General features: G+C 40.1%; 1 protein-coding gene across 1 annotated transcript in view; it reads right to left on the bottom strand.

Annotated features, from left to right (window-relative positions):
* The window catches only part of LOC126162446 (F-box only protein 5-B-like), a 54,785-nt gene that overhangs the window by 6,818 nt on the left and 25,192 nt on the right, over positions 1 to 22,775 (bottom strand). The window contains exons 2-3 of the mRNA XM_049918964.1: positions 13,419 to 14,255; positions 5,365 to 5,523 (exon numbers count right to left, since the gene is read on the bottom strand). Coding sequence (XP_049774921.1) covers positions 5,365 to 5,523; positions 13,419 to 14,255 — 996 coding nt within the window. The remainder of the gene's footprint in view (positions 1 to 5,364; positions 5,524 to 13,418; positions 14,256 to 22,775) is intronic.

Raw genomic sequence — 22,775 nt, 5'->3', positions numbered from 1 at the left:
ATATTCAAACCTGCTTTCTTTGGAATTGGAATTATTACATTCTTCATGAAATCTGAGGGTATTTCACCTGTCTCACACATATTGCATATCAAATGGAAGATATTTTGTCATGGCTAGCTCTCCCAAGGCTATCAGTAGGTCTGGCAGAATTTTGTCTACTCCCAGGTCCTCGTTTCAACTTAGGTCTTTCAGTGTGCTGTCAAATTATTCTCACAATATCATATCTCCCATCTCCTCTTCATCTACATCCTCTTCCATTTCTATAACATGCCTGCAAGTTCATATCCATTGTGTAGACACTCTGCTTTTCAGCTTTCCCTTCTTTGCTTATGACTGATTTACCACATGAGCTCTTGCTTTTCATATAGCTGCTTCTCTTTTCTCCAAAGGCTTATTTAATTTTCTTGTAGGCAGTATCAAACCGAAACTTCCTGGCAGATTAAAACTGTGTGACAAACCGACTCAAACTTGGGAGCTTTGCCTTCCGCAGGCAAGTGCTCTACCGACTGAGTTTCCCAAGCATGACTCACGACCTGTCCCCACAGTTTTAATTAAAGTTCGCATGAGAGCTTCTGGGAAGCCTGGAAGGTAGGAGACGAGGTACTAGCAGAATTAAAGGTTTGGGATTGGGTTGAGAGACATGCTTGGGTAGCTCAGTTGGTAGAGCACTTGCCTGTGAAAGGCAAGGATCCTTGTTCGAGTCTTTATCTGGCACACAATTTTAAATGTGCCAGGAAGTTTCATATCAGTGCACATTCCACTGCAAAATGAAAATTTCATTCTGGAGTATTTATCTGTCCTTAGTGACGCATCCCTCTAAATCCTTAGATTTGTCCTCTAGCCATTCCTGCTTAGCCATTTTCCACTTCTTGTCAATCTAATTTTTTAGACATTTTTATTTCTTTCCACTTGCTTCATTTACTACATTTTTATATTTTCTCCTTTCATCAATTAAATTTAATATCACCTGTGTTATCCAAGAATTTCACTAGGCTTTGTCTTTTTACCTGTTTGATCCTATGCTGCCTTCGTACTTAATCTCTTGAAGAGTCTTCCACTCTTGTTCTTTCAACTTGTCCAAGTCCCATCTCCTTAATTTCCTACCCTTTTTGCAGTTTCTGTATTTTTAATCTACAGTTCATAACTAATAACTTGTGGTCAGAATCAAAATCTGCCACTGGAAATGTCTTTCAATTTAAGATTTTATTCCGAAATCTCTGTTTTACCATTATATAATCAGTCAGAAACTTTCCACTGTCTCCAGGTCACTTCCACACACACAACTTTCTTTCATTAGTTCAACCAAGTGTTTGTGATGATTAAACCCTGCTCTGTGCAAAATTCTAAGTGGCTTCCCCTTTCATTCCTTATCACCAGTCCATATTCACCTACTACTTTTCCTTCTCTTCCTTTTCCTACTATTGAATTCCAGTTCCCCCTGACTATTAAATTTTCTTCTCCATTAACTATTTGAATAATTCCTTTTATCGCATCACACATTTCTTCAATCTCTTCATCATCTGCAAAAGCTAGTTGGCATATAAATTTACTATTGTGGTATAGTCTGTCTGTAAACTCAAGAGCGAGCAGCACTTTTGGTGGCGAAGTGGCCTTTCCCGGAAGAACGCTGCCACCGGACTACAGGGGCACCCTAAATCTGTTGCCCGTTACCTGTCTAGCGGTGTAGATCTGAGGGCAGTGATATACGTCATTTCTGTTTGTGGTATCAGTTGCCAGTGTTAGTTAACTTTGTATACTTACTGATATACTTCGATATCCGGAAGTGATGGATAATCATCTAGCATTGAAAGAAAATGTGCAGAATATGAAGAAGAGGAGGTATTTGCAGAGCAACGAGCGTTCAATTGTCTCTAAGGTTAGTACAGTGTATGTTAAAGAGGCGACGCAAAAAGAACTGTTGGCTAATATTACCAGTCCCAATCAAAGGGTTGCAATTTATGAAATCGTCAGTCTCGCCCAGTAGGACGCATAAGGAAGGAACGTGAAAATAAGCCGCATGGTTTACTGGTATCGCCACGAAGCAGATCTAATAATTTTGGAAGGAAACCAATCGTTATATACAGTTTCAAGAACACGTAAAACCTTTGATGCTTATGGAACACTAAATATCTATCTCGGCCACTATTCACCTGATTCTACGACATATTGCTTAAAACATGTGCGCAATAGCTATTCTAAACACTGCTGAAATTTCCTTCGAAACACGTAACCCGATTCTGGACTTCTAAGCAGAAAGCTTGACATACAAGGTGCGGTTACATATTAATTTTTATTTTTGGTAAGAACTATTTGTTAATCTACAGCAACGTTACACTCTTCAAAATAATCCACATTACATACTTATACACTTATGCCAGTGCATTTCCCAGTCCCCGAAACACTTTAGGAACTGTTTCGGGATAGTTTACAGGTCTTTTAACTGTGCATTTTTAATCTCATCCATACTTGTAAAACCGCTGCCCTTTAAGACCTGCTTTGAAATGTTTATACCACTTTTATGCCCTTTGTTTTTCATAACAGGCTCACCAAAAGCAATATTTAACAATTCTAAAAATTTCATACACTTTATTCCATTCTTACAACAAAATTTAATACAGATTCTCTCATCTATTTTTATAGAAAGCAAATAATCGTTGATGCTAGCAAAACACATGTAACCTTTTTGACAGCTCACAACAGAGTGAATACCCAATATGCATAACATTGTACACATACTTTTGAGACGTGTTTACGAAGACAGTGACAAAAAAGTAGAGCAAATCTGACTACTACAACACACAAAATTATAAATTTCTCCTTAATTTTTAAACACTCTTCAAGTTGCAAGAATTGTTAAGTTTCAATACAGTCCTTCAAAGAAAACTTCTACCTTTCAGTAGAAACACAAAGTAAGAACAAGCCTTAAATTCTACAGATTGATTGCATTACATGGGGTTCGTTTTACGAATAGCAATGGAGGAAGATAATTTGCACGAACAGGCATTCAGTTCTATGTTTGTAGTAGAATCCTGATTTCCGTTCTTATGTTAATATTATTTACTCTATAATGTTGTGTTTCGGAAGAACCTATCGTTTTTTGAATTCTTTATGGTCTTAATGCATTTGTCTAAAAATAAACACAGCTGAGACGTATCTGTACACAGCGTCGCCACAGATTTAAAGCGCGCGCCGTGGCAGGGCTGGCACAACGTTGTGAAACAGCCTGTAGAAGCGCCTTGTGACGTAGCTGGGTTGGCAGAGTGGGGACACTCTCGCTCGCTCTTCAGTTTACCGACAGACTGTAGGTGTGGGCTTTGTATCTATCTTTGCTACAATAAAGCATTCACTATGATGATAACAGCAGATTGCACACATTCCTATTTTCTTATTCATTATTAAACCTATTCGTGCATTACCATTATTTGATTTCGTATTTATAACCCTGAATTCACCTGACCAGAAGTCCTGTTCCTGCTGCCACCAAACTCCATTAATTCCCACTTAAAAGAACCACTACAGCTTAGTGCTGAAATGTTACAAGAGTATATAATCATTATAGACAATTCTTTGTTGTGGTCAAATACTGTACAGTTACCTGATCCCATGAATATCTTTAAACATACTGATGTAGTTGCCCAAACTTTTGTTACATTTAAGAATAAAAACTTTTACATACACAATGTGATGCAGACGCTCACATGGAAGTAATTATTTCATTAAGCACTTGTTATAATCAATAGAAGCATTTCTTTTCAGTTATTGTTGAGTGCAATAAATTTAATATGTTTTGTATGTTTAACATGCACTGTTTTATCAGAAGTATCCAGACACCTATTAGGCGACATTAATATGATTATTATGGGGTGCGTCAACCCTCCACCTTTGTGATGGCTAGAAATTTACTAAGAATACTTTGAAGTGTGGTGTCAATGTATGGAGGAATAGCACTCCATTCTTTCTGAGCCGAAAGCACAGTAGATAGTGATTTAAGATACTGAGGTATGGAGCAAAATAGACATTGTAACTCATCCAAAATGCCCGCATACTGTACTACCACCTCATCTTTTAATAGCCATCATTTGCAAAACCAACAGCAGAGTACATTCTCTAGGTATTCACAAAACTTGAACCTTTCCATAGGATTGTAATGGGGTATAGTAAGATTCATTACTCCACAGCATTCTTTTTCAGACATCCACTGTCCATCATTCTTTACACCCCCTGAAGCATCGCTTAGCATTTACCTCAACAAGAAGCTGCTCAACCACTGTGCCCCATTCTTTTTAACTCCCTACACACATCCAGTGAGCTGGACTGGTGGTAGCACTTTGGAACTCTTGAGTGATTCCTTCCACTGAAGTCATACAATATTTTAACCCAATTTGAAACTTTTTACTGGTGTTAAGACAGTTTTTTCCCAAATGATATTTTGTTTATAAAATTATGCGCAATAGAAAACACCAATTTCTGAAACAATCCATTATAAATTAGAAAATAACTTAAGAAACAAAAATTCTTTTTATAAAATTAAAATACGTTTTAGTAACTTGCAAACCTATTTACTTTTTTCAAGATTCATGTCCCAATAAGAATATTGTAGCAGCAAAAAAAGTTTATTTTTTGAAAAGGTCTGGACACCATCTGCAGTCTTATGTTCAGTAACTTCCAAGTTCTGTTCAACTGAAATCTATCTATGTCAACATATCACTCGCAGTTTTGTAATATGTTGTGTTGAATCTAATATTTTTCTGATGTGTAAACATAATACACAGTGCTGTGAGAAATGGTTTGAATGAAAATCCATGTCAGAAAAATTGACTACCAGACAAGTGTTTCAATCATTACAAAAACAAATCTGCCCTGTAAACACCAAGATGAAAGGAAAAAAGGCAAGTAAATATTTTATAATTTGTAATTAGTTCTTCCCATTTGTAATTACTCAATGCAAGGCTGGAATTATAATTAATCATTAATCTATGTTGATTATTGTTAAACTTTATGGTTATTGCTGTTTGGGAAGACAGTTATTCCAATTGTGTTTGCTCATTCGGGTTGAAGTATGAATGAATCTAGTCTAGGAGGGAATATTGCAACTTCTACTGTTTACAGTCAGCACATTCATCACTCACCTCTGTCGGATAAATTGTTTGTTCCATTTCCGCAAACAATAAAGAGAAATTTTATTATACTGCAGAACATTTTTTTAGTTTTATTAATTACCAGTCGACTTAGTTATCACAGGCAACTTTTTCAATATTGTTTCAAGAAACTTTAATTATGTAGCCACATTACATTTTCATGTTCCAAATAGGTATCAAAAATACATACACCCACTGAATGTTACAGCATGACCACAATACTAACCTTACAAAAAAGGTGAAAACGCACTTTGCTCGGACTGACAGGTGGACTAACTGGCTCTTTTTTACGAGGTGATGGCACACAGAGATTCTGCAACTCGGAGCAGGCTCCACGCCTTAAGTATCTTCTACTGTGTTGCTGTGCCTTTACGTAAGGACTGTACTGTGGTGAATAAACACACTACATTACATTACAGTTCTGCCAACAAATTTCAAATGTTATTAACAACTAAGACCCTCAACAAACTAACCAGAAATGTACAAGGGGCAATCACAAGGAAATGAGAGAGATGGAAAAGAAAGAAAATTTTATTATTTCAAAAGGAATTGCTATAATTGTTAATACATTTATCCTACTGTGGGACAAAACAATCAATGCCACATGGAAAAATGTTTGCAGTTGCCTACAAAACCTCAATTGTACCCAGGTGTGCACCTCTGTGAATTGATGGCAATGAGTGCATTTCTTCAGGGCTCCAAAATATTGAAACCATATGGGGACAGAGTAGGTTGCATTGAGGGTGTGTCAGGGCTTTCCACCACAACTTCTGCAGTTTAGTCTGAAAAACCTCAGTAGGTCTGCCCTGCGACAGAATTATGCCGTCTGTCAACTTTCCTGTGTGTTTGGGTGTTAGGACACACTTCAATTTAGGCAAATGGTCCACATACCACTGTGCATTAATTGTGGTACCATGTTCCAGAAAGTCAATGAGCAGCAGACCCTTGCAGTCAAAGAAAAATGTCACTACGAGTTTCCCCAGAGCTGGCGAGCCTGTTTCGACTATGCTACAGATTAGTCAATGGGAAACCTTACACATTGTCCATACAGTCCTGATCTCTCCCCTAGTGATTTCCGTACTTTTGGAGCAAAGACATTTGTGCCCATCAGTTTGCTTCAGACAAGGAGGTGCAAACCTGGGTAGACAACCACAAACATTTTCCCATGAAGCCATTTACCATCTTGTCTCACAGTGGGACAGATGTATTAACAGTTATGGTGATTGGTTACTTTGAAATAACAATCAGTTTACTAACTTTTTCCATCTGTCTCATTTTAATCTGACTGGTCCTTGTAATTCATTATCTTATTTAATGATCTGCAGTAGCTAAAATGTCTGACGAGGAAGGGAGGGAGAGAACAAGACAGGTGTTACCATGTATTACATATTTGCAATCAGGCATTTTAAAAACAAATGTCTAAGAAATACTGCAGCTATTTATCAACAACTGTACAATAAAATGAAGTGAACCTATGAGCTACAAAGAATCACCGAGTTGGTATCTAATATAATCTCTGAATTAGATTCAATCAAAAATCGCAAATGACCAAGTTTGCAATATACAGGGTAAACATCACCATTAACACAATGCACAAAACTGACAGAATGCTCTCTCTCTCTCTCTCTCTCTCTCTCTCTCTCTCTCATCTTAGCAAACTGCGCAACTGACAGCAGTTAATGTTCTACAAGGTCCAAAGGAAATACTAATTGATTGGACCCATCCTCTACAATATTTCAAAATACCACAATATTCCCCTAAATCAAACTTGCCATTAGAAAATAAACTTCCAAACAAGAAATGTCATTTTGATTATATGTTTTCCAGTTCCTAGCCAAGTATATAATTCCATTATTTTAACATCCAATCTAATTCTTTCCTTAAGGTGCTCCAAGAGGTCTTGTGTGTATTCACTACCTTGACTCCAACTGAGGAGTTTTAGGTACAACACCCTTACTTAGAAGTGTACAATGAAGTGTAGGATGGAGTAACAAAAATACGGACAGGATTGCTATTCACCATATGAAAGGCATGCTGAGTTGTAGACAAGCACAATGAAAAATACAGTTACAATATTAAAGCTTTTGGACAAAGTGCTCCTCCTGCAGTAGACAACTCCAACACATGGCCATGTCTCCAAGTGCTTTAGTCTAGTCTGGGTTCTAGCACCCCCAGACAACGTGTCACAGGGGACTGTCCAAGCTCATGGAGGCTCTATAATGGTGTGGGGTGTGTGCAGCTGAAGCGATACTGGACCCGATATGTCTAGATGCGACTAGGGACGGAAAGTTGGCTGAAACCAGATGTAAAGAGTACTGAAATTCTAAACTCAGATTGGAATGTATACCGCAGACAGACAGGGGGGAGGGGGAGGTGTGTTTATAGAGACAAAGTGCAATAGTAGTGAAGAAAACTGGCGGAGATCCAAAATGTGAAATAATTTGGATGAAGGTCATGGTTAAAGCAGGCTCAAACATGGTAATTTAATGTCTCTATAGGCCCCCTTGCTCAGCAGCTGTTGTGGCAGAAGACCTGAAGGAAAATTTGGAAAATATTTCAAGTAGATTTCTCGACCAGGTTATAGTTTTGGGTGGAGATTTTAATTTACCAGATATAGACTGGGAGACTCAAATGTTTATAACGGGTGGCAGGGACAAAGAATTCAGTGTTTTTTTATTTTTTTTTAAGTGGATTATCTGAAAACTACCTTGAGCCGTTAAACAGAGAACCGACTCGTGGCGATAACATATTTGATCTTCTGGTGACAAACATACCCGAACTATTTGAAACAGTTAATGCAGAACAGGGAATCAGTGATCATAAAGCTGTTACAGCATTGGTGATTTCAGCCATAAATAGAAATATTAAAAAAGGTAGGAAGATTTTTCTGTTTAGCAAAAGTGACAAAAAGCAGATTTCAGAGTACTTGATGGTCAACACAAAAGTTTTATCTCAAGTACAGATACTGTTGAGAATCATCATCATCATCATCATCATCTATGACTGATTATGCCTTTCAGCGTTCAGTCTGGAGCATAGTCTGTCTACCTGAGTTCTGGTATGTAGCCATTTTTGATACGCCTTCTTTTTCCTTTTACAGGCTGCCTTGACTGTATCATTCCACCAAGCTGTTTGCTTCATTCTACTTTTACACACTACTGTTCCAAGACATTCTTTAGCCACTTCTAGTACTGTGTCCCTGTACCTTGTCCATTCCTTTTCCAATGACTGTAATTGACTACATTCAACTAACTGGTACCTTTCTGAAATCGCTGTTATGTACTTGTGCCTGATTTCCTTATCCTGAAGTTTCTCCACTCTTATCCTCCTACATATGGACCTGACCTCCTGCATTTTCGGCCTCACAATCCCAATTTCACTGCAGATTAAATAACGACCAGTGTCATCAAAGAATCCCCTGAATACACATGTGTCCCTCACAGCCTTCCTGAATTCCTGATCTGTTGTTATATAGTCAATGACAGATCTGGTTCCCTGCCTTCCCAAGTATACCGGTGAATGTTCTTATGTTTAAAAAGGAAGTTTGTGATTACTAAGCCCATACTGGCACAGAAATCCAAGAGTTGTTTCCCGTTCCTGTTGGCCTCCATATCCTCTCCAAATTTACCCATAACCTTTTCATACCCTTCTGTTCGATTCCCAATCCTGGCGTTAAAAATCACCCATGAGCAGAACGCTGTCCTTGTCCTTTACTCTAACAACTACATCACTGAGTGCCTCATAAAAACTATCCATCTTATCTTGATCTGTCCCTTCACAATGCGAATATACTGACACAATCCTAATTTTCTTGCTAGACACTGTCAAATCTATCCACATAAGTCATTCGTTTACATACCTTATTGCAACTACGCTGGGTTCCATTTCTTTCCTGATGTAAAGCCCTACACCCCATTGTGCTATTCCTGCTTTGACTCCTGACAGGTAGACCTTGTATTCTCCCACTTCCTCTTCTTTCTCACCCCTTACCCGAATGTCACTAACAGCTAAAACGTCCAGCCCCATCTTACTTGCAGCCTATGCCAGCTCTACCTTCTTCCCAGAGTAGCCCCCATTGATATTAATAGCTCCCCATATCATTACCATTTGTTTGCCAAGTCGTGTCTTAGGAGTCCCTGGTTTGTCAGAGGTGGGACTGAAGTGATGATGATGATGATGATGATGATTGGTTTGTGGGGCGCTCAACTGCGTGGTTATCAGCGCCCGTACAATTATCCAATCTTTGCTCAGTCCAATTTCGCCACTTTCCTGGATGATGATGAGGACAACACGAACACCCAGTCATCTCAAGGCAGGTGAAAATCCCTGACCCCGCCGGGAATCGAACCCGGGACCCCGTGCTCGGGAAGCGAGAACACTACCGCGAGACCACGAGCGGCGGACTAGAGGTGGGACTCTGTCACCTCCAAAGGTCCGAGGCATTTTGCTGTGATTGTTGCCAGCATCATATTTAAAGTACCAGGGAAGTAGGTTGCTAGCCTTACTTGCCCCGAGTCCCATTGGGTTTTACCCCTAATGGCTGAGGGACTAACCGGTGGATTTGGTAGTCTTTGCCGTATGAGCACAAAGGTGACCACGACTCAGAACATGTCCGAGATGCCAGCCTTATTCCAAAGTAACTGGTATCCCGACGGGTCCACTTACTTGGCCACTCATACGTGTTGAGAATCAGTGGACAAATTACAAAACCATCGTACAATATGCATTAGATGAGTATGTGCCAAGCAAGATCGTAAGAGATGGAAATTAGCCACCATGATACAACAATAGAGTTAGAAAACTGCTGCAGAAGCAAAGGGAACTTCACAGTAAACAAAAATATAGCCAAAGCCTTGCAGACAAAAATTACACAAAGCGAAATGCAGTGTGAGGAGGGCATTCAAGAGGCATTCAATGAATTCGAAAGTAAAGTTCTATGTACTGAATTGGCAGAAAATCCTAAGAAATTTTGGTCTTGTGTCAAAGCAGTAGGTGGATCAAAACAAAATGTCCAGACACACTCTGACCAAAACAGTACTGAAACCGAGGATGACAGACTAAAGGCCGAAATACTAAATATCTTTTCCAAAGCTGTTTCACAGAGGAAGACTGCACTGTAGTACCTTCTCTAGATTGTCGCACAGATGACAAAATGGTAGATATTGAAACAGATGACAGAGGAATAGAAAAACAATTAAAATCGCTCAAAAGAGGAAAGGCCGCTGAACCTGATGGGATACCAGTTCGATTTCACACAGAGTACGCTAAGGGACTTGCCCCCCTTTTTGCAGCGGTGTTCCGTAGGTCTCTAGAAGAGCATAGCGTTCTGAAAGATTAGAAAAGGGCACAGGTCATCCCCATTTTCAAGAAGGGACGTCTAACAGATGCGCAGAACTATAGACCTGTGTCTCTAACATCGATCAGTTGTGGAATTTTGGAACACGTATTATGTTGGAGTATAGTGACTTTTCTGGAGACTAGAAATCTACTCTGTAGGAGTCAGCATGGGTTTCGAAAAAGACGGTCGTGTGAAACCCAGCTCACGCTATTCATCCACAAGAATCAGAGGGCCATAGACAAGGGTTCCCAGGTAGATGCCGTGTTTCTTGACTTCCGCAAGGCGTTCGATACAGTTCCCCACAGTCGTTTAATGAACAAAGTAAGAGCATATGGACTACGAGATCAATTGTGTGATTGGATTGAAGAGTTCCTACATAACAGAATGCAGCATGTCATTCTCAATGGGGAGAAGTCTTCCGAAGTAGGAGCGACTTCAGGTGTGCCGCAGGGGAGAGTCTTAGGACCGTTGCTGTTCACAATATATATATAAATGACCTTGTGGATAGCATCGGAAGTTCACCGAGGCCTTTTGCGGATATTGCTGTAGTATATCGAGAGGTTGTAACAATGGAAAATTTTACTGAAATGCAGGAGGATCTGCAACGAATTGACGCATTGTGCAGGGAATGGCAATTCAATCTCACTGTAGACAAGTGTAAAGTTCTGCAAATACATAGAAAGAAAGATCCTTTCTCATTTAGCTACAACATAGCAGATCAGCAACTGGAAGCAGTTAATTCCATAAATTATCTGGGAGTAGGCATTAGGAGGGATTTAAAATGGAATGACCATATAAAATTAATTGTCAGTAAAGCAGATGCTAGACAGATTCATTGGAAGAATCCTAAGGAAATGCAGTCTGAAAACAAAGGCAGTAGGTTACAGGACACTTGTTCGCCCACTGCTCGATTTCTGCTCACTGGTGTGGGATCCGTACCAGACAGGGTTGATACAAGAGATAGAGAAGATCGAACGGAGAGCAGCGCACTTCGTTGCAGGATCATTTAGTAATTGTGAAAGCGTTACTGAGATGATAGATAAACCCCAGTGGAAGACTGCAATAGAGACGCTCAGTAGGGGCTTTTGTTGAAGTTTCGAGAACATACCTTCACTGACGAGTCGAGCAGTATATTGCTCCCTCCTATGTGTATCTCGCGAAGAGACCATGAGGATAAAATCAGAGATATTAGAGCCCACACAGAGGCATACTGACAACCTTTCTTTCCACAAACAATACGAGACTGGAACAGAAGGGAGAACCGATAGAGGTACTCAAGGTACCCTCCACCACACACCATCAGGTGGCTTGCGGAGTATGGATGTAGATGTAGACTGACATGTGACACATATGTCAGCATCCTGCCTGATCACCTGCATCCATTCTTGTCCATTGTGCATTCCAATGGACTTGGGCATTACCAGCAGGACAAGGCGACACCTCACACGCACGACATCTCGGCAGGATTCTTTGTGATTAGGTAAGTCCATGTGACGTTGTGTTGCAGTGTTTCAACGTGCCTATGAGGACCCAGCACAAAATTAGGCAGGTGCATCAGTTTCTTTGGCTCTTCAGTGAATTTGTGATAAGGAAGAATATGAATGTTAATTCTCCTTATTTCACTTGCAGCAATTTAAACTATCCTCTTAGGTCCCTGCCAAACCACATACTCTGAAATCATTAAATACTTGTGCACAGCAACACTGAAAGTATAAAGTCATAAGGTCTTATTTAAAGTGATAGCAAGACCTTATGACTTTGTACTTCCAATTTCACTCTTTGGACATCTTATGAAACTAATTCAATTTTCACTTTTATTTAATACCCCTTTTACAGTTTATGCATCCATTTTGGTATTTAACAGAAGGTTTTTTACGTAATTGACTTTTTGCAACTTTAATAGGAGACCCTCTCTTATTAAACCCATCACATCCCCACAACTATCCTTCCTCCTGCCCTCTTTGCCCACTCTATTTCACCTTCCCCAATTCGTTTCATAATTTCACTATTTTAACTGTTTACATTTTACATACCCATTTTTCTATACTAGTAATGTTTCAAACAGAATTTTTACATAATTATACAGTCCATAATTTTAGCACAATCGCTCTTTGTAAACTCTTCGCATCCCCACCATCCGCTCCGTGCTTCCTTTCCCGCTCTCCAACCAACCTCACTTTATTTCCCTTCCCTCCCCACTCTCTCCTCTCAGACCTCCAACACACACATTGACTGTGGTTACAAAATACAGTAACCCAAGATATGGTTCTTTTCAGTCAACCTGAGTTGCTGATGCAACTACTAAGGTGAATTCTACATTTATGTACAATTCTTTTATTTTAAAAATATTTTAAAATATTAGATGGTACATATCTAGGTTTACTTTGTTTTAGATCTGAAGATGATCCAGAGTGATCAAAGTAAGTAATCAGATTAAAGATATGCAACTGAGACGGGACAATAAATGGGAATTATCTTAAACCTAAAAAATAATCAGCACTTTTGCATACTTTGCACACAAGTTAAATAGCTTTGAATTTAGAGGTTCCTAAACATCCATTACTGAAATTTAGAGCTAATAATTTGTTTGATTACACCCAAAAATGTATCAGAAAATAATCTTAATGGTAAAGCGGCGATTATTTCTTACAGTGGACCACTTTACACAAAATGATCAAATGATCCAGTATTTATTTTTCAAGCCAACAGAAGTCTGACAAATTCTTTCTCCAGAGTCCCTGAATTGTCTCTTGTGACAGCATGTTATGTCCAATCCCTAAGAGCCTTTGGAAATTAGGCAGAAAGTATGTAAATCCAACATGGAAGACTATATTGCATGAATAAATAAGTCAGGAAATAAAATAGCAGGTACTAAATATATTGTTAGGAATAATTATAGAACACCCCCCCTCCCAATTAAGTAATTGCAAACCTTAGCTTACCTTCTCTTTATTTTCTTTCAGCTGAATTTTTGCACGAAGGTAAATTTGGCGACGTCGATTTGCCTGCTTGTCATTTTTACAGATGTTACGCCATGTGTGTGAAACTGCAGCTACTGCTACAAGGTCTTCAGGCCGTAGGAACTGTAAAATCCTTGACACAACTGGCCGATAACTGGCCAGTGCAGCCAACACATCTACACGAGGTTTGCCCAATTTACTGCTCCATGAATATGGTACAGGTGACTTACTAATTATACTTGACTCATATAGTGACCCGTTTTCATTGCCACAATGTGTAAAGAAGCACGTTGGAAATGACTGTTCACATGGATTTAAATCTATTTTTTCTGGTGTCTGGGAGTCAGAAATGCCAGAAGCAATTTGTAATGAAATACTTCTATCAGAAGTCGGCGTGGAATACTGAGATGATTTTAAAAAAGAATAACTTTTACTTCCTGCCAATCTTGGCAAGTTATCTTCTCTGCAAGAAGCTGCCAGCAGCTTGTTTTGCAGAGAGACCGATTCTTTACAGCAACCAATATCATTGAGCAAAACTGAATCACAATGAGCTCCCTCAGTCTTCTGTAAACTGTCCAACTGTCCATTAGTATAGCAGTTCTGCTGGAAGGCTGCTGTTGATGGTATTTTATGGCAGTAGCCAACTGGGGACCTACTGTTATATGGACTGCTGCAACTACTCCGTCTGAAGCGGACACAGTTACTTTCTGACCCTGAGCTCCCTGGGTTACTCAAGTAACCACTATCATCTGGAAAATATTGACTGGTATTTGGGGTACCAACTTCCTCGCCATTCCATGGTGATGAGCAGCTGTCCATCTGGAAAAAATAAATTGGATACATTCACTGTTTGATTATCAGTGTAACTGTGAAAGTCAAGGACAAACAAGAATAAAAATTTGCCATTTTGTGTCCTGTAAGATAAATGTGACAAGTCAATCAAAGTGTTTTTATAGGGGACAAAGCTGGTCAATGCCAAAAAAGATTTTGTTCAAGTGTTGCAACAATTGCTGAAATGACTTTGAAAATGTGGAATTGAACACAGCCTTTAAACTGATTTACCAATGCAGGATTCAGAATGTATTTTTTTTATTTACAGGTAGCATCAAAAACATTTCTTCGTAAATTCTATTCAACATACTGCATTTCAAAAATTTTTATGTGAAGTATTAACTACTTGTAAACAACATGTCAAAAATTAGTATCTGGACTAAATTTAAGGAGTAGCAACAATGCAATGTTGGTAGGAACTACAATAACAACCCTAAGGGTGTCCCAACAGTCACATCAAAATAATACAGAAAGTAGGCCAAACTACACTGAATAAACTGAGCTATGGTACCAAAGATTGGAAATGAATATTTATATTCCAAGCAGTATGAGCTCTAGAATAAGCAATGCGTAAGAGGCATGTAATTATGTTTGGACATTTTGGGGAGAGGAAGGGGGAGGGGAGGGAGGGGGGAGAGAGAGAGAGAGAGAGAGAGAGAGAGAGAGAGAGAGAGAGAGAGAGAGAGAGAGAGAGAGAGAGAGACTGACTTTATGTGTTACTAGTTAAATACTGACAAAAATGCCATTTTTCTGAATCTTATCTCTACCAAATACAAATACAATGCGATATACAACTATGGAAATGTATTTTAGAACACTAGACACAGTATTACAATGAGTTCAATCATTTGAGATAAAACCTAAGTTTGAAGCCAATTTCCCATACAGGAATTAATTCACTTAACCGAGTCTAAAATTGAGAGCAGGTTTTTGACATGGTTAGACACAGTTTAGAGATCTATACGGTACGTGAAATTCAGAAGACTTTTTCAGTGATTTTTCTTGGTGATAGAAACTTTAAATCAATTTATACACATGTATTGAACTGTTTAGAATTCAAACAAATAAGCTAATATCAAGTCTACTTGCAACTTTTGTCAATATAAGAACATTGTTATCGGAGATGTATGTTGCACATATATTTCTGAAGGGACACTTCCCCCTTTTTTTAAATATCTAGTTCTGTCAGTATCTAATTCCAAAGGAACAAACTGGGCAGTTGGCTATCACCACTATTTTAAATACTTTTCCAGTATTACAGACACAAAATTCAACATTTCCAACTTGAAAAATCACATCATTAAAATTCTCATAAACACATTAGTGTAATGCGTAGATGTACTAATGGAGGACTGTTCTCATATCAGATGTCAATGAAGCAAAATGCTAGTTTAGCATACAACAGATTGTTGGAAAATTATGATCATATTATAATTTTTTACTTCGATCCAAATTTTTCATTCTTCACCTTTTGCAATTTGTTAATATGGGGAGCAATTCTCACTGCTGTTGGCAAGACTTCTGAATTCTCACATTATTTTGTAAATATCACAATCAAAGCTCTGTTTCAGTTCAGACTGCATTTAGAAACTTACAACAAACTTTTCTCAAAATAGAGACTGAACCTAAATCTGTGGTACAATGTTTCCTTTTTATTAACAAAATTGTTTACACAGTGAGGGTAAAAAATCTATAGGATACATTTTCTCCGTACTATGGAAAATTTGGTGTTAAGATGGAGTTAGCTACACAGCAACATCGTAAAAACTGAACAACAGTTTGTTTATAGTTTTATCAACAATTCCAAATGTTACGAGTCTTTCCCCTATCAATGCCCACCATCATACCCTACCACACCAGAACACTATATAACAATTAAACAAATTATTAATCCCTACCAAACAGGAAAGCGCTAGTAGACAGACACAATTAAAAAACACACACAAAATTTCAAGCTTTCGCAACCAACGGTTACTTTGTCAGGAAAGAGGGAAGGAGAGGGAAAGACTAAAGGATGTGGTTTTTAAGGGAGAGGAGTAAGGAGTCATTCCAATCCCGGGAGCGGAAAGACTTACCTTAGGGGGAAAAAATGACAGGTATACACTCGCGCGCAACATTTTATCTATCCACTTACATCCTCCACCCAGAAAATGTTTCATTTGGAAGAAAGGAAGATTAAATCTCAATATTAAGTCAGTCACTGGAAGTGAACATCGACAAAAGGGAATGGCAGACCTGTAGGCCCTCAATTACAGGACAAGTTAGGGGAGGACCATCACATTGGTTGATTGGGAGGGGAGAGAGGGGGGGAGGTGTCAGCGATCAAACAAGGTCATCAGTCCCTTGATTCAAGTGTGTTGCAGCCAGAAGTTTTTTGATCAGTCAGGAAATTCATAACACTAAAAGCAACAAGGCTAAAAACATAAACGTCTTTTGTGTCATCAATAATAAAAGCAGGATGAAGGAAATAGGGAAATTAGCAAGTGGGTGCCTCCCGAGGCTCTGCGTACAACAGGAAATGTCCCACCCACAGCTCTCCCACCCCTGATCCATTACAGTCAAGAGCACCCACTATTCACACCCATCAGGGAAGTGGCAGGTAGCATGAAGTTGAGCTGCTGGAGGAAGAGCCGAAAGCAAGCTCCAGAAGGTTACAGAAGAGGGATACGCCCCATACTGGCGATCACGAGAGTCATTTAAGAAGAAGGCATAGGACTGGTGGCCATGCATGGCACACAAACGGCATACGTATCTGCTGGGGACAAAATGACGGTAGTAAGACAGCAGTAGCTCGGCAGCTTCAGCATACAGACTCAACTGGCTAGTGTAAAAGGCACCAGTGGCTGAATGGACGCTCGATGGATTGTATTGAGATGGTGTGCGAGAGACGGACATGCAATTGCATAAACTGAACAGTGTACTTTTGAATTGATAAGGTACCGATACGAACAGATGAGGGAGGTCCTATCTGCTCCCCAACACGAAGTACAAATGAGGACACACAGGACATCAACAGAATAGAAGGAGTGACCCCATGAGGAAACTCTTCAGTTTCAATTTGAAAGCATGTGGATTATTGTTAAGATTTTTGAATTCGAGCGGTAGATTATTGAAAATGGATACAGCAGTATGCTGCACGCCTTTCTGTACAAGACTCAAGGAAGTCCAATCCAAATGCAGGTTTGATTTCCGATTAGTACTAACTGAATGAAAGCTGCTTATTCTTGGGAATAAGCTAATATTGTTAACAGAAAATGACATATATAGTTATAATAGAAGGAAACATTCCACGAAAGAAAAATATACCTAAAAACAAAGATGATGTGACTTACCAAATGAAAGTGCTGGCAGGTCGACAGACACACAAACGAACACAAACATACACACAAAATTCAAGCTTTCGCAACAAACTGTTGCCTCATCAGGAAAGAGGGAAGGAGAGGGAAAGACGAAAGGATGTGGGTTTTAAGGGAGAGGGTAAGGAGTCATTCCAGTCCCGGGAGCGGAAAGACTTACCTTAGGGGGAAAAAAGGACGGGTATACACTCGCACACACACACACACACACACACACACACACACACACACACACACACACACACACACACACATCCATCCACACATATACAGACACAAGCAGACATATTTAAAGACAAAGAGTTTGCCTTTAAATATGTCTGCTTGTGTCTGTATATGTGTGGATGGATATGTGCGTGTGTGCGAGTGTGTGTGTGTATATATATATATATTAGAGAGAGAGAGAGAGAGAGAGAGAGAGAGAGAGAGAGAGAGAGAGAGAGAGAGAGAGAGAGAAAGGCCAATGTCAAAATACCCAGCTTGCGAACAGGGGTCGACAAGAGGTTCGTGAACTTTACACCACTTATTGCCCGAACCGCCTGTTTCTGAGCCAAAAATATCGTTTTAGAATGGGAAGAGTTACCCCAAAATACAATACTATACACCATAAGCGAACTAAAATAAGCAAAGTAGACTGATTTTGTGTCAAACGATCACTCATTTCAGAAACCATTCGAATACTAAAAATGGCAGCATTAAGTTTTTGAATAAGATCCCGAGTGTGGGCTTTCCACAACAGTTTACTATCTATCTGAACAGCTAGAAATTTGAACTGTTCAGTTTCACTAATCATATGCCCATTCTGTGAAATTAAAACATCAGGTATTGTTGAATTGTGTGTTAGAAACTCTAAAAGCAGAGTCTTACTGTGATTTAGCATTAGTTTATTTTCTATAAGACATTAACTTATGTCATGAACTGCACTATTTCAAACTGGGCCAATGTTACACACAACATCTTTTACTATCAAGCTAGTGGTATCAGCAAACAGAAATATTTTAGAGTTACCCGTAATGCTAGTGGGCATATCATTTATATAAATAAGGAACAGGACCCCCCCACTTGACTGTACCCCACTCAGATCCCATGTCACAGACATCTCAACATTGTGAATAATGACCTTTTCTGTCTGTTGCCAAAAAGTAAGAGGTGAACCAATTGTGAGCTACTCCTTGTATTCCGTCTTGGTCCACCTCCATGGTGTACACCTAGGCCACAGATTTTCTGGACCTTTCGCATGGCCCTAAAGCCCTCCGCTATTGCTTCGTCTCTATTTTCGACATGTACTGAGGCCACGAGAAGAGGTTTACACCGACGACTATGGCTGAAGGTCACGTAGACTTTGCGTATGTTCGTGGAGGACATATGGAACAGCACTCCTTGCCAGATGGCTGCAGTGTTTTCACTGCAGGGCTAACGGCCATATCTCGTTCTCTTGAGCACACCCGCTCATGCCCGGGCAAGCCAGTTTCTTCTCTGTACTGACTCCTTGAGCAGCCTACAAGCTATCTACCAGTGCTACCCTCTCCATCCTTTGGTAGTGTGCATTCAGGAGTCCATTTACACCTTGGAATGGTCCCATTGTTCAGTGGTGTTTGTGTGTACCCCAGGACATGTCAGAGTCCCAGGCAATGAACTTGCCAACAGGCTGGCCCAACACTCTACGCGGAAACCGCTTCTGGAGATGGACATCTTTGAAACTGACTTGCGTTCTGTCTTACGCTGCAGCGTTTTTCGGCTTTGGGAGACAGAATGACATAATAGTACACACAACAAACAGTGTGTCATTAACGAGACAGAGTGGAAGTGTTCCATGCAGTCCTCTCATAGGGAATCAGTTGTCCTCTACTGGCTCTGCATTCGCCATACATGGCTAAAGCATGGTTACCCGCCTCGGTGTCGCTGTGGCTCACCAATGACGGTCGTCCACCTCTTGCTGGACGCCCACTTTTAGCTCCTCTGCAGCAGACTTAACTTTCCCAGCACCCTACCTTCGGTGTTGGGTGACAATGCCTCAACAGCAGCTTTAGTATTACGTTTCATTCGTGAGGATGGGTTGTATCATTTGATTGAAGTTTCAGCGCATGTCCTTTGTCCCTCTGTATCATCCACCTCAGTTCTTTTAGGGTGGAGGTTTTAATGTGTTGCAGAGTTGCTGGCTGCTGCTTTTTATTCTCATGGTCAGCCAGCCATGGTAATCTGCTCTCTTGTTTTGATCTCTTCTACATGTTTCTCGCATCTCTCTGTGGTTTTCTAGTCTGATTTTGGCCACTTTAGTGTTTGTTGCCCTTCTGTCATTCTTGTGGTTTTCTCCTTTCTTCCTGCTGTGTTTTGTATGTCTTTATTATTTTACACCCAACCTTGCGGAATTATTTTAATCGGAATAAGGGACCAATGAATGACCTAGCAGTTTGGTCGCTCCTCACCTCTTTTAAACCAAAACCAACCAACCATTGATTTGCTGGGTATGGGCTTGGCGACCCTGGGGTTCCTGAGCTGGGGACTGGTAAGCACTGCCCGTCCCAGCATGCTCCCTGGGCATGCTTCAGCGACTGCCGCATGGCAGTGGAAAATTGTGTGTCTCAGGGAACGGGGATCTTGCCTTGACCACCCAGATCGCGAGGATGGGATAAACCTCTAAAAAAAACCTCAGTCTCAAGGTGTGCTGCATGCTGATGGGACGCATGACTGATGAGGTGAAACTATCGTTAGCAAGCAACCTCTGGGGAACCTGCCGCACCCCAGTTGTATAACACCTACTCAGGCATGTGGGGCTCCATAACTGCTTGTGGAACCGAGGTGGAACCCTTGAAATCATCTTCTCCTACCAGTGGGAAGGGTGTACCACCTGGGAGTATTCACACCCATTCATCCAAGAGACCAAGATAATTAGGGAGGCTAGTCCTCCTGATAATAAGAATACTTTGGACTGCAGTAACAGGGCTCATGGAATCATGAATAACAATGTGTTTATGATGATAAAGAGGAAGGAGTGGACATTTGAAAAAGTGTCCCACATTTATATCCACAATGGTTTGGAAGGCCTTGCTAGAACATTAAAATCTATACAACGATTGTGTAACAGCTCATTGTTCGTCGAAACTAACAGGTCAAAGTATGTAGACCTTAAGAAATCGCAGGAACTGGGTAACTATATCACTGTTGAGATGCACACGTCTCTCAACTCCAGTAAGGGCACTGTCACATGCTGAGATATCATGGACACGGCAGAACTGAAGCAAGAATGGGCATCCCAGGAAATAAACCTATTTATCTGTAACAGAAATATTTTTACTACGAATTGACTTCATATCGTTGATCTTGTGCTGCTGACCAGACACTTTCTTCACAACTGACCATATAGTTTTCATTTTATCCTGTGAATTAGCTATTCTATTTGCATACCACATACTCTTTGCCTTCCTAATAACATTTTTAAGCACCTTACACTACTGCTTGTAATGGGCTACACTAGCTTGAGTGTGACTACTTCTAATATTTTGATATAATTCCCACTTTGTTCTACATGATATCCTTATCCCACTAGTCAGCCACCCAGGCTGCATATTATTGCTAGTGCCCCATTTACAATGTTCTAATGGAAAGCAACTCTCAAAGGGCATGAGAATGTGTTAAGGAAAGCATTGTATTTGGCATTTGTGTTATCGGCACTATAAACATCCTGCCACTCTTGTTCCTTGACGAGGTTTAAAAAACTCTAACGCTGTTGGATTAACTTTCCTACATAGCTTGTAATTATATGTGACAAAAGCCTTTTAGTGTTAAAATTTGTGCATCATGGCCTGAAAGGCCATTCACCCTTTTACTAACAGAATGCCCATCTACAGGGTGTATACGTGGACAAGGAAAAAAAATTCCCGGATTTTTCCCGGTTAAAAGTACACTTTCTCCCGGGCGAACGTACACTTTTTCTATGTTAAGTGACAGTATACTGTTCCTCGGCACTGTAAAACTCATAAATCCTTTGAATGTTTATTGTTTTATATAGCGACGTAGAATTTCCCAGCACTTTCGAAAATGAATCTCAGGGGAGGAAAACACCTTTGATGTGCAGCAACATGTACGCTGCATATTTTCGTATTACGAAGGTATAAATTCCACCAAACACCGCACGGCACTTCCCGAAGCACTGAAATCGAGATTGCGATACGCTTTTGTAAGCGTGATCTCGCCAGCTGATGACAGCATAGGACACGTGATGTAGTCAGCCAATAGCAATATCGCGAACACACAAATAACGAAAGTTAATGGTTTAAATAAACATACATAGCACTCACATATAATATTGGTCGCGAAGCTTAATAAGGTGGAAGAGAAGCTAAGTTACCACATATAATGTTGATCTTTTTTGCGCGTGTTACACTTTAAGATACATCACACAAATGTACCAGTAAAATTTTTAAAAACGACGTAAATGTCTGATCTTCTGGACTCTAAATTCTTCTAAATGGTTGTCCTGAAAGAGTTGACTTTTAAATGAGAGTGAAACGCTTTGCGATTTAAGAAATTCATCGTACATTCTCGCATATAGTTCATCTTGCGTATAAGTAAATCTGCTTTGAATGTAGCGCTTTTCAAAACACCATTCACAGTATTTTCCCGCGACCTGTTAAGACATAGGTTCGGTTCAGCAGTTGCAACAGAGCGCCAGATAATAGGCGTCATCGCGCTTGCGCAGCTACGATGACGCAGGAAGCCCTTATGTTCGTACGTGTAAAACATTAAAAGATCTTACATTGTGTCATAAAAGAAACAAGACAAAAGAGGATACTTCAAAAGCGTCGGAATTTCATGAACCATACTAAAATGCATAATTCGGTTTCAAATGCACAATCGTATGTAAATTTTCTTGGAGTAAGCACTCCGTCTTCAGGCCACAAGTGGCCCATCGGGACCATCCGTCCGCCGTGTCATCCTCAGGTGAGGATGCGGATAGGAGTTGCGTGTGGTCAGCACACCACTCTCCCGGTCGTTATGATGGTTTTCTTTGACCGGAGCAGCTACTGTTCGGTCGAGTAGCTCCTCAATTGGCATCACGAAGCTGAGTGCACCCCGAAAAATGGCAGCAGCACACGGCGGCCGGATGGTCACCCATCCAAGTGCCGGCCACGCCCGATACTGCTTAACTTCG

Source organism: Schistocerca cancellata, chromosome 1 (assembly GCF_023864275.1).
Source record: "Schistocerca cancellata isolate TAMUIC-IGC-003103 chromosome 1, iqSchCanc2.1, whole genome shotgun sequence".
In the NCBI taxonomy this organism is placed as follows: Eukaryota; Metazoa; Arthropoda; class Insecta; order Orthoptera; family Acrididae; genus Schistocerca; species Schistocerca cancellata.
This window is presented reverse-complemented; position numbering and strand designations above follow the sequence as displayed.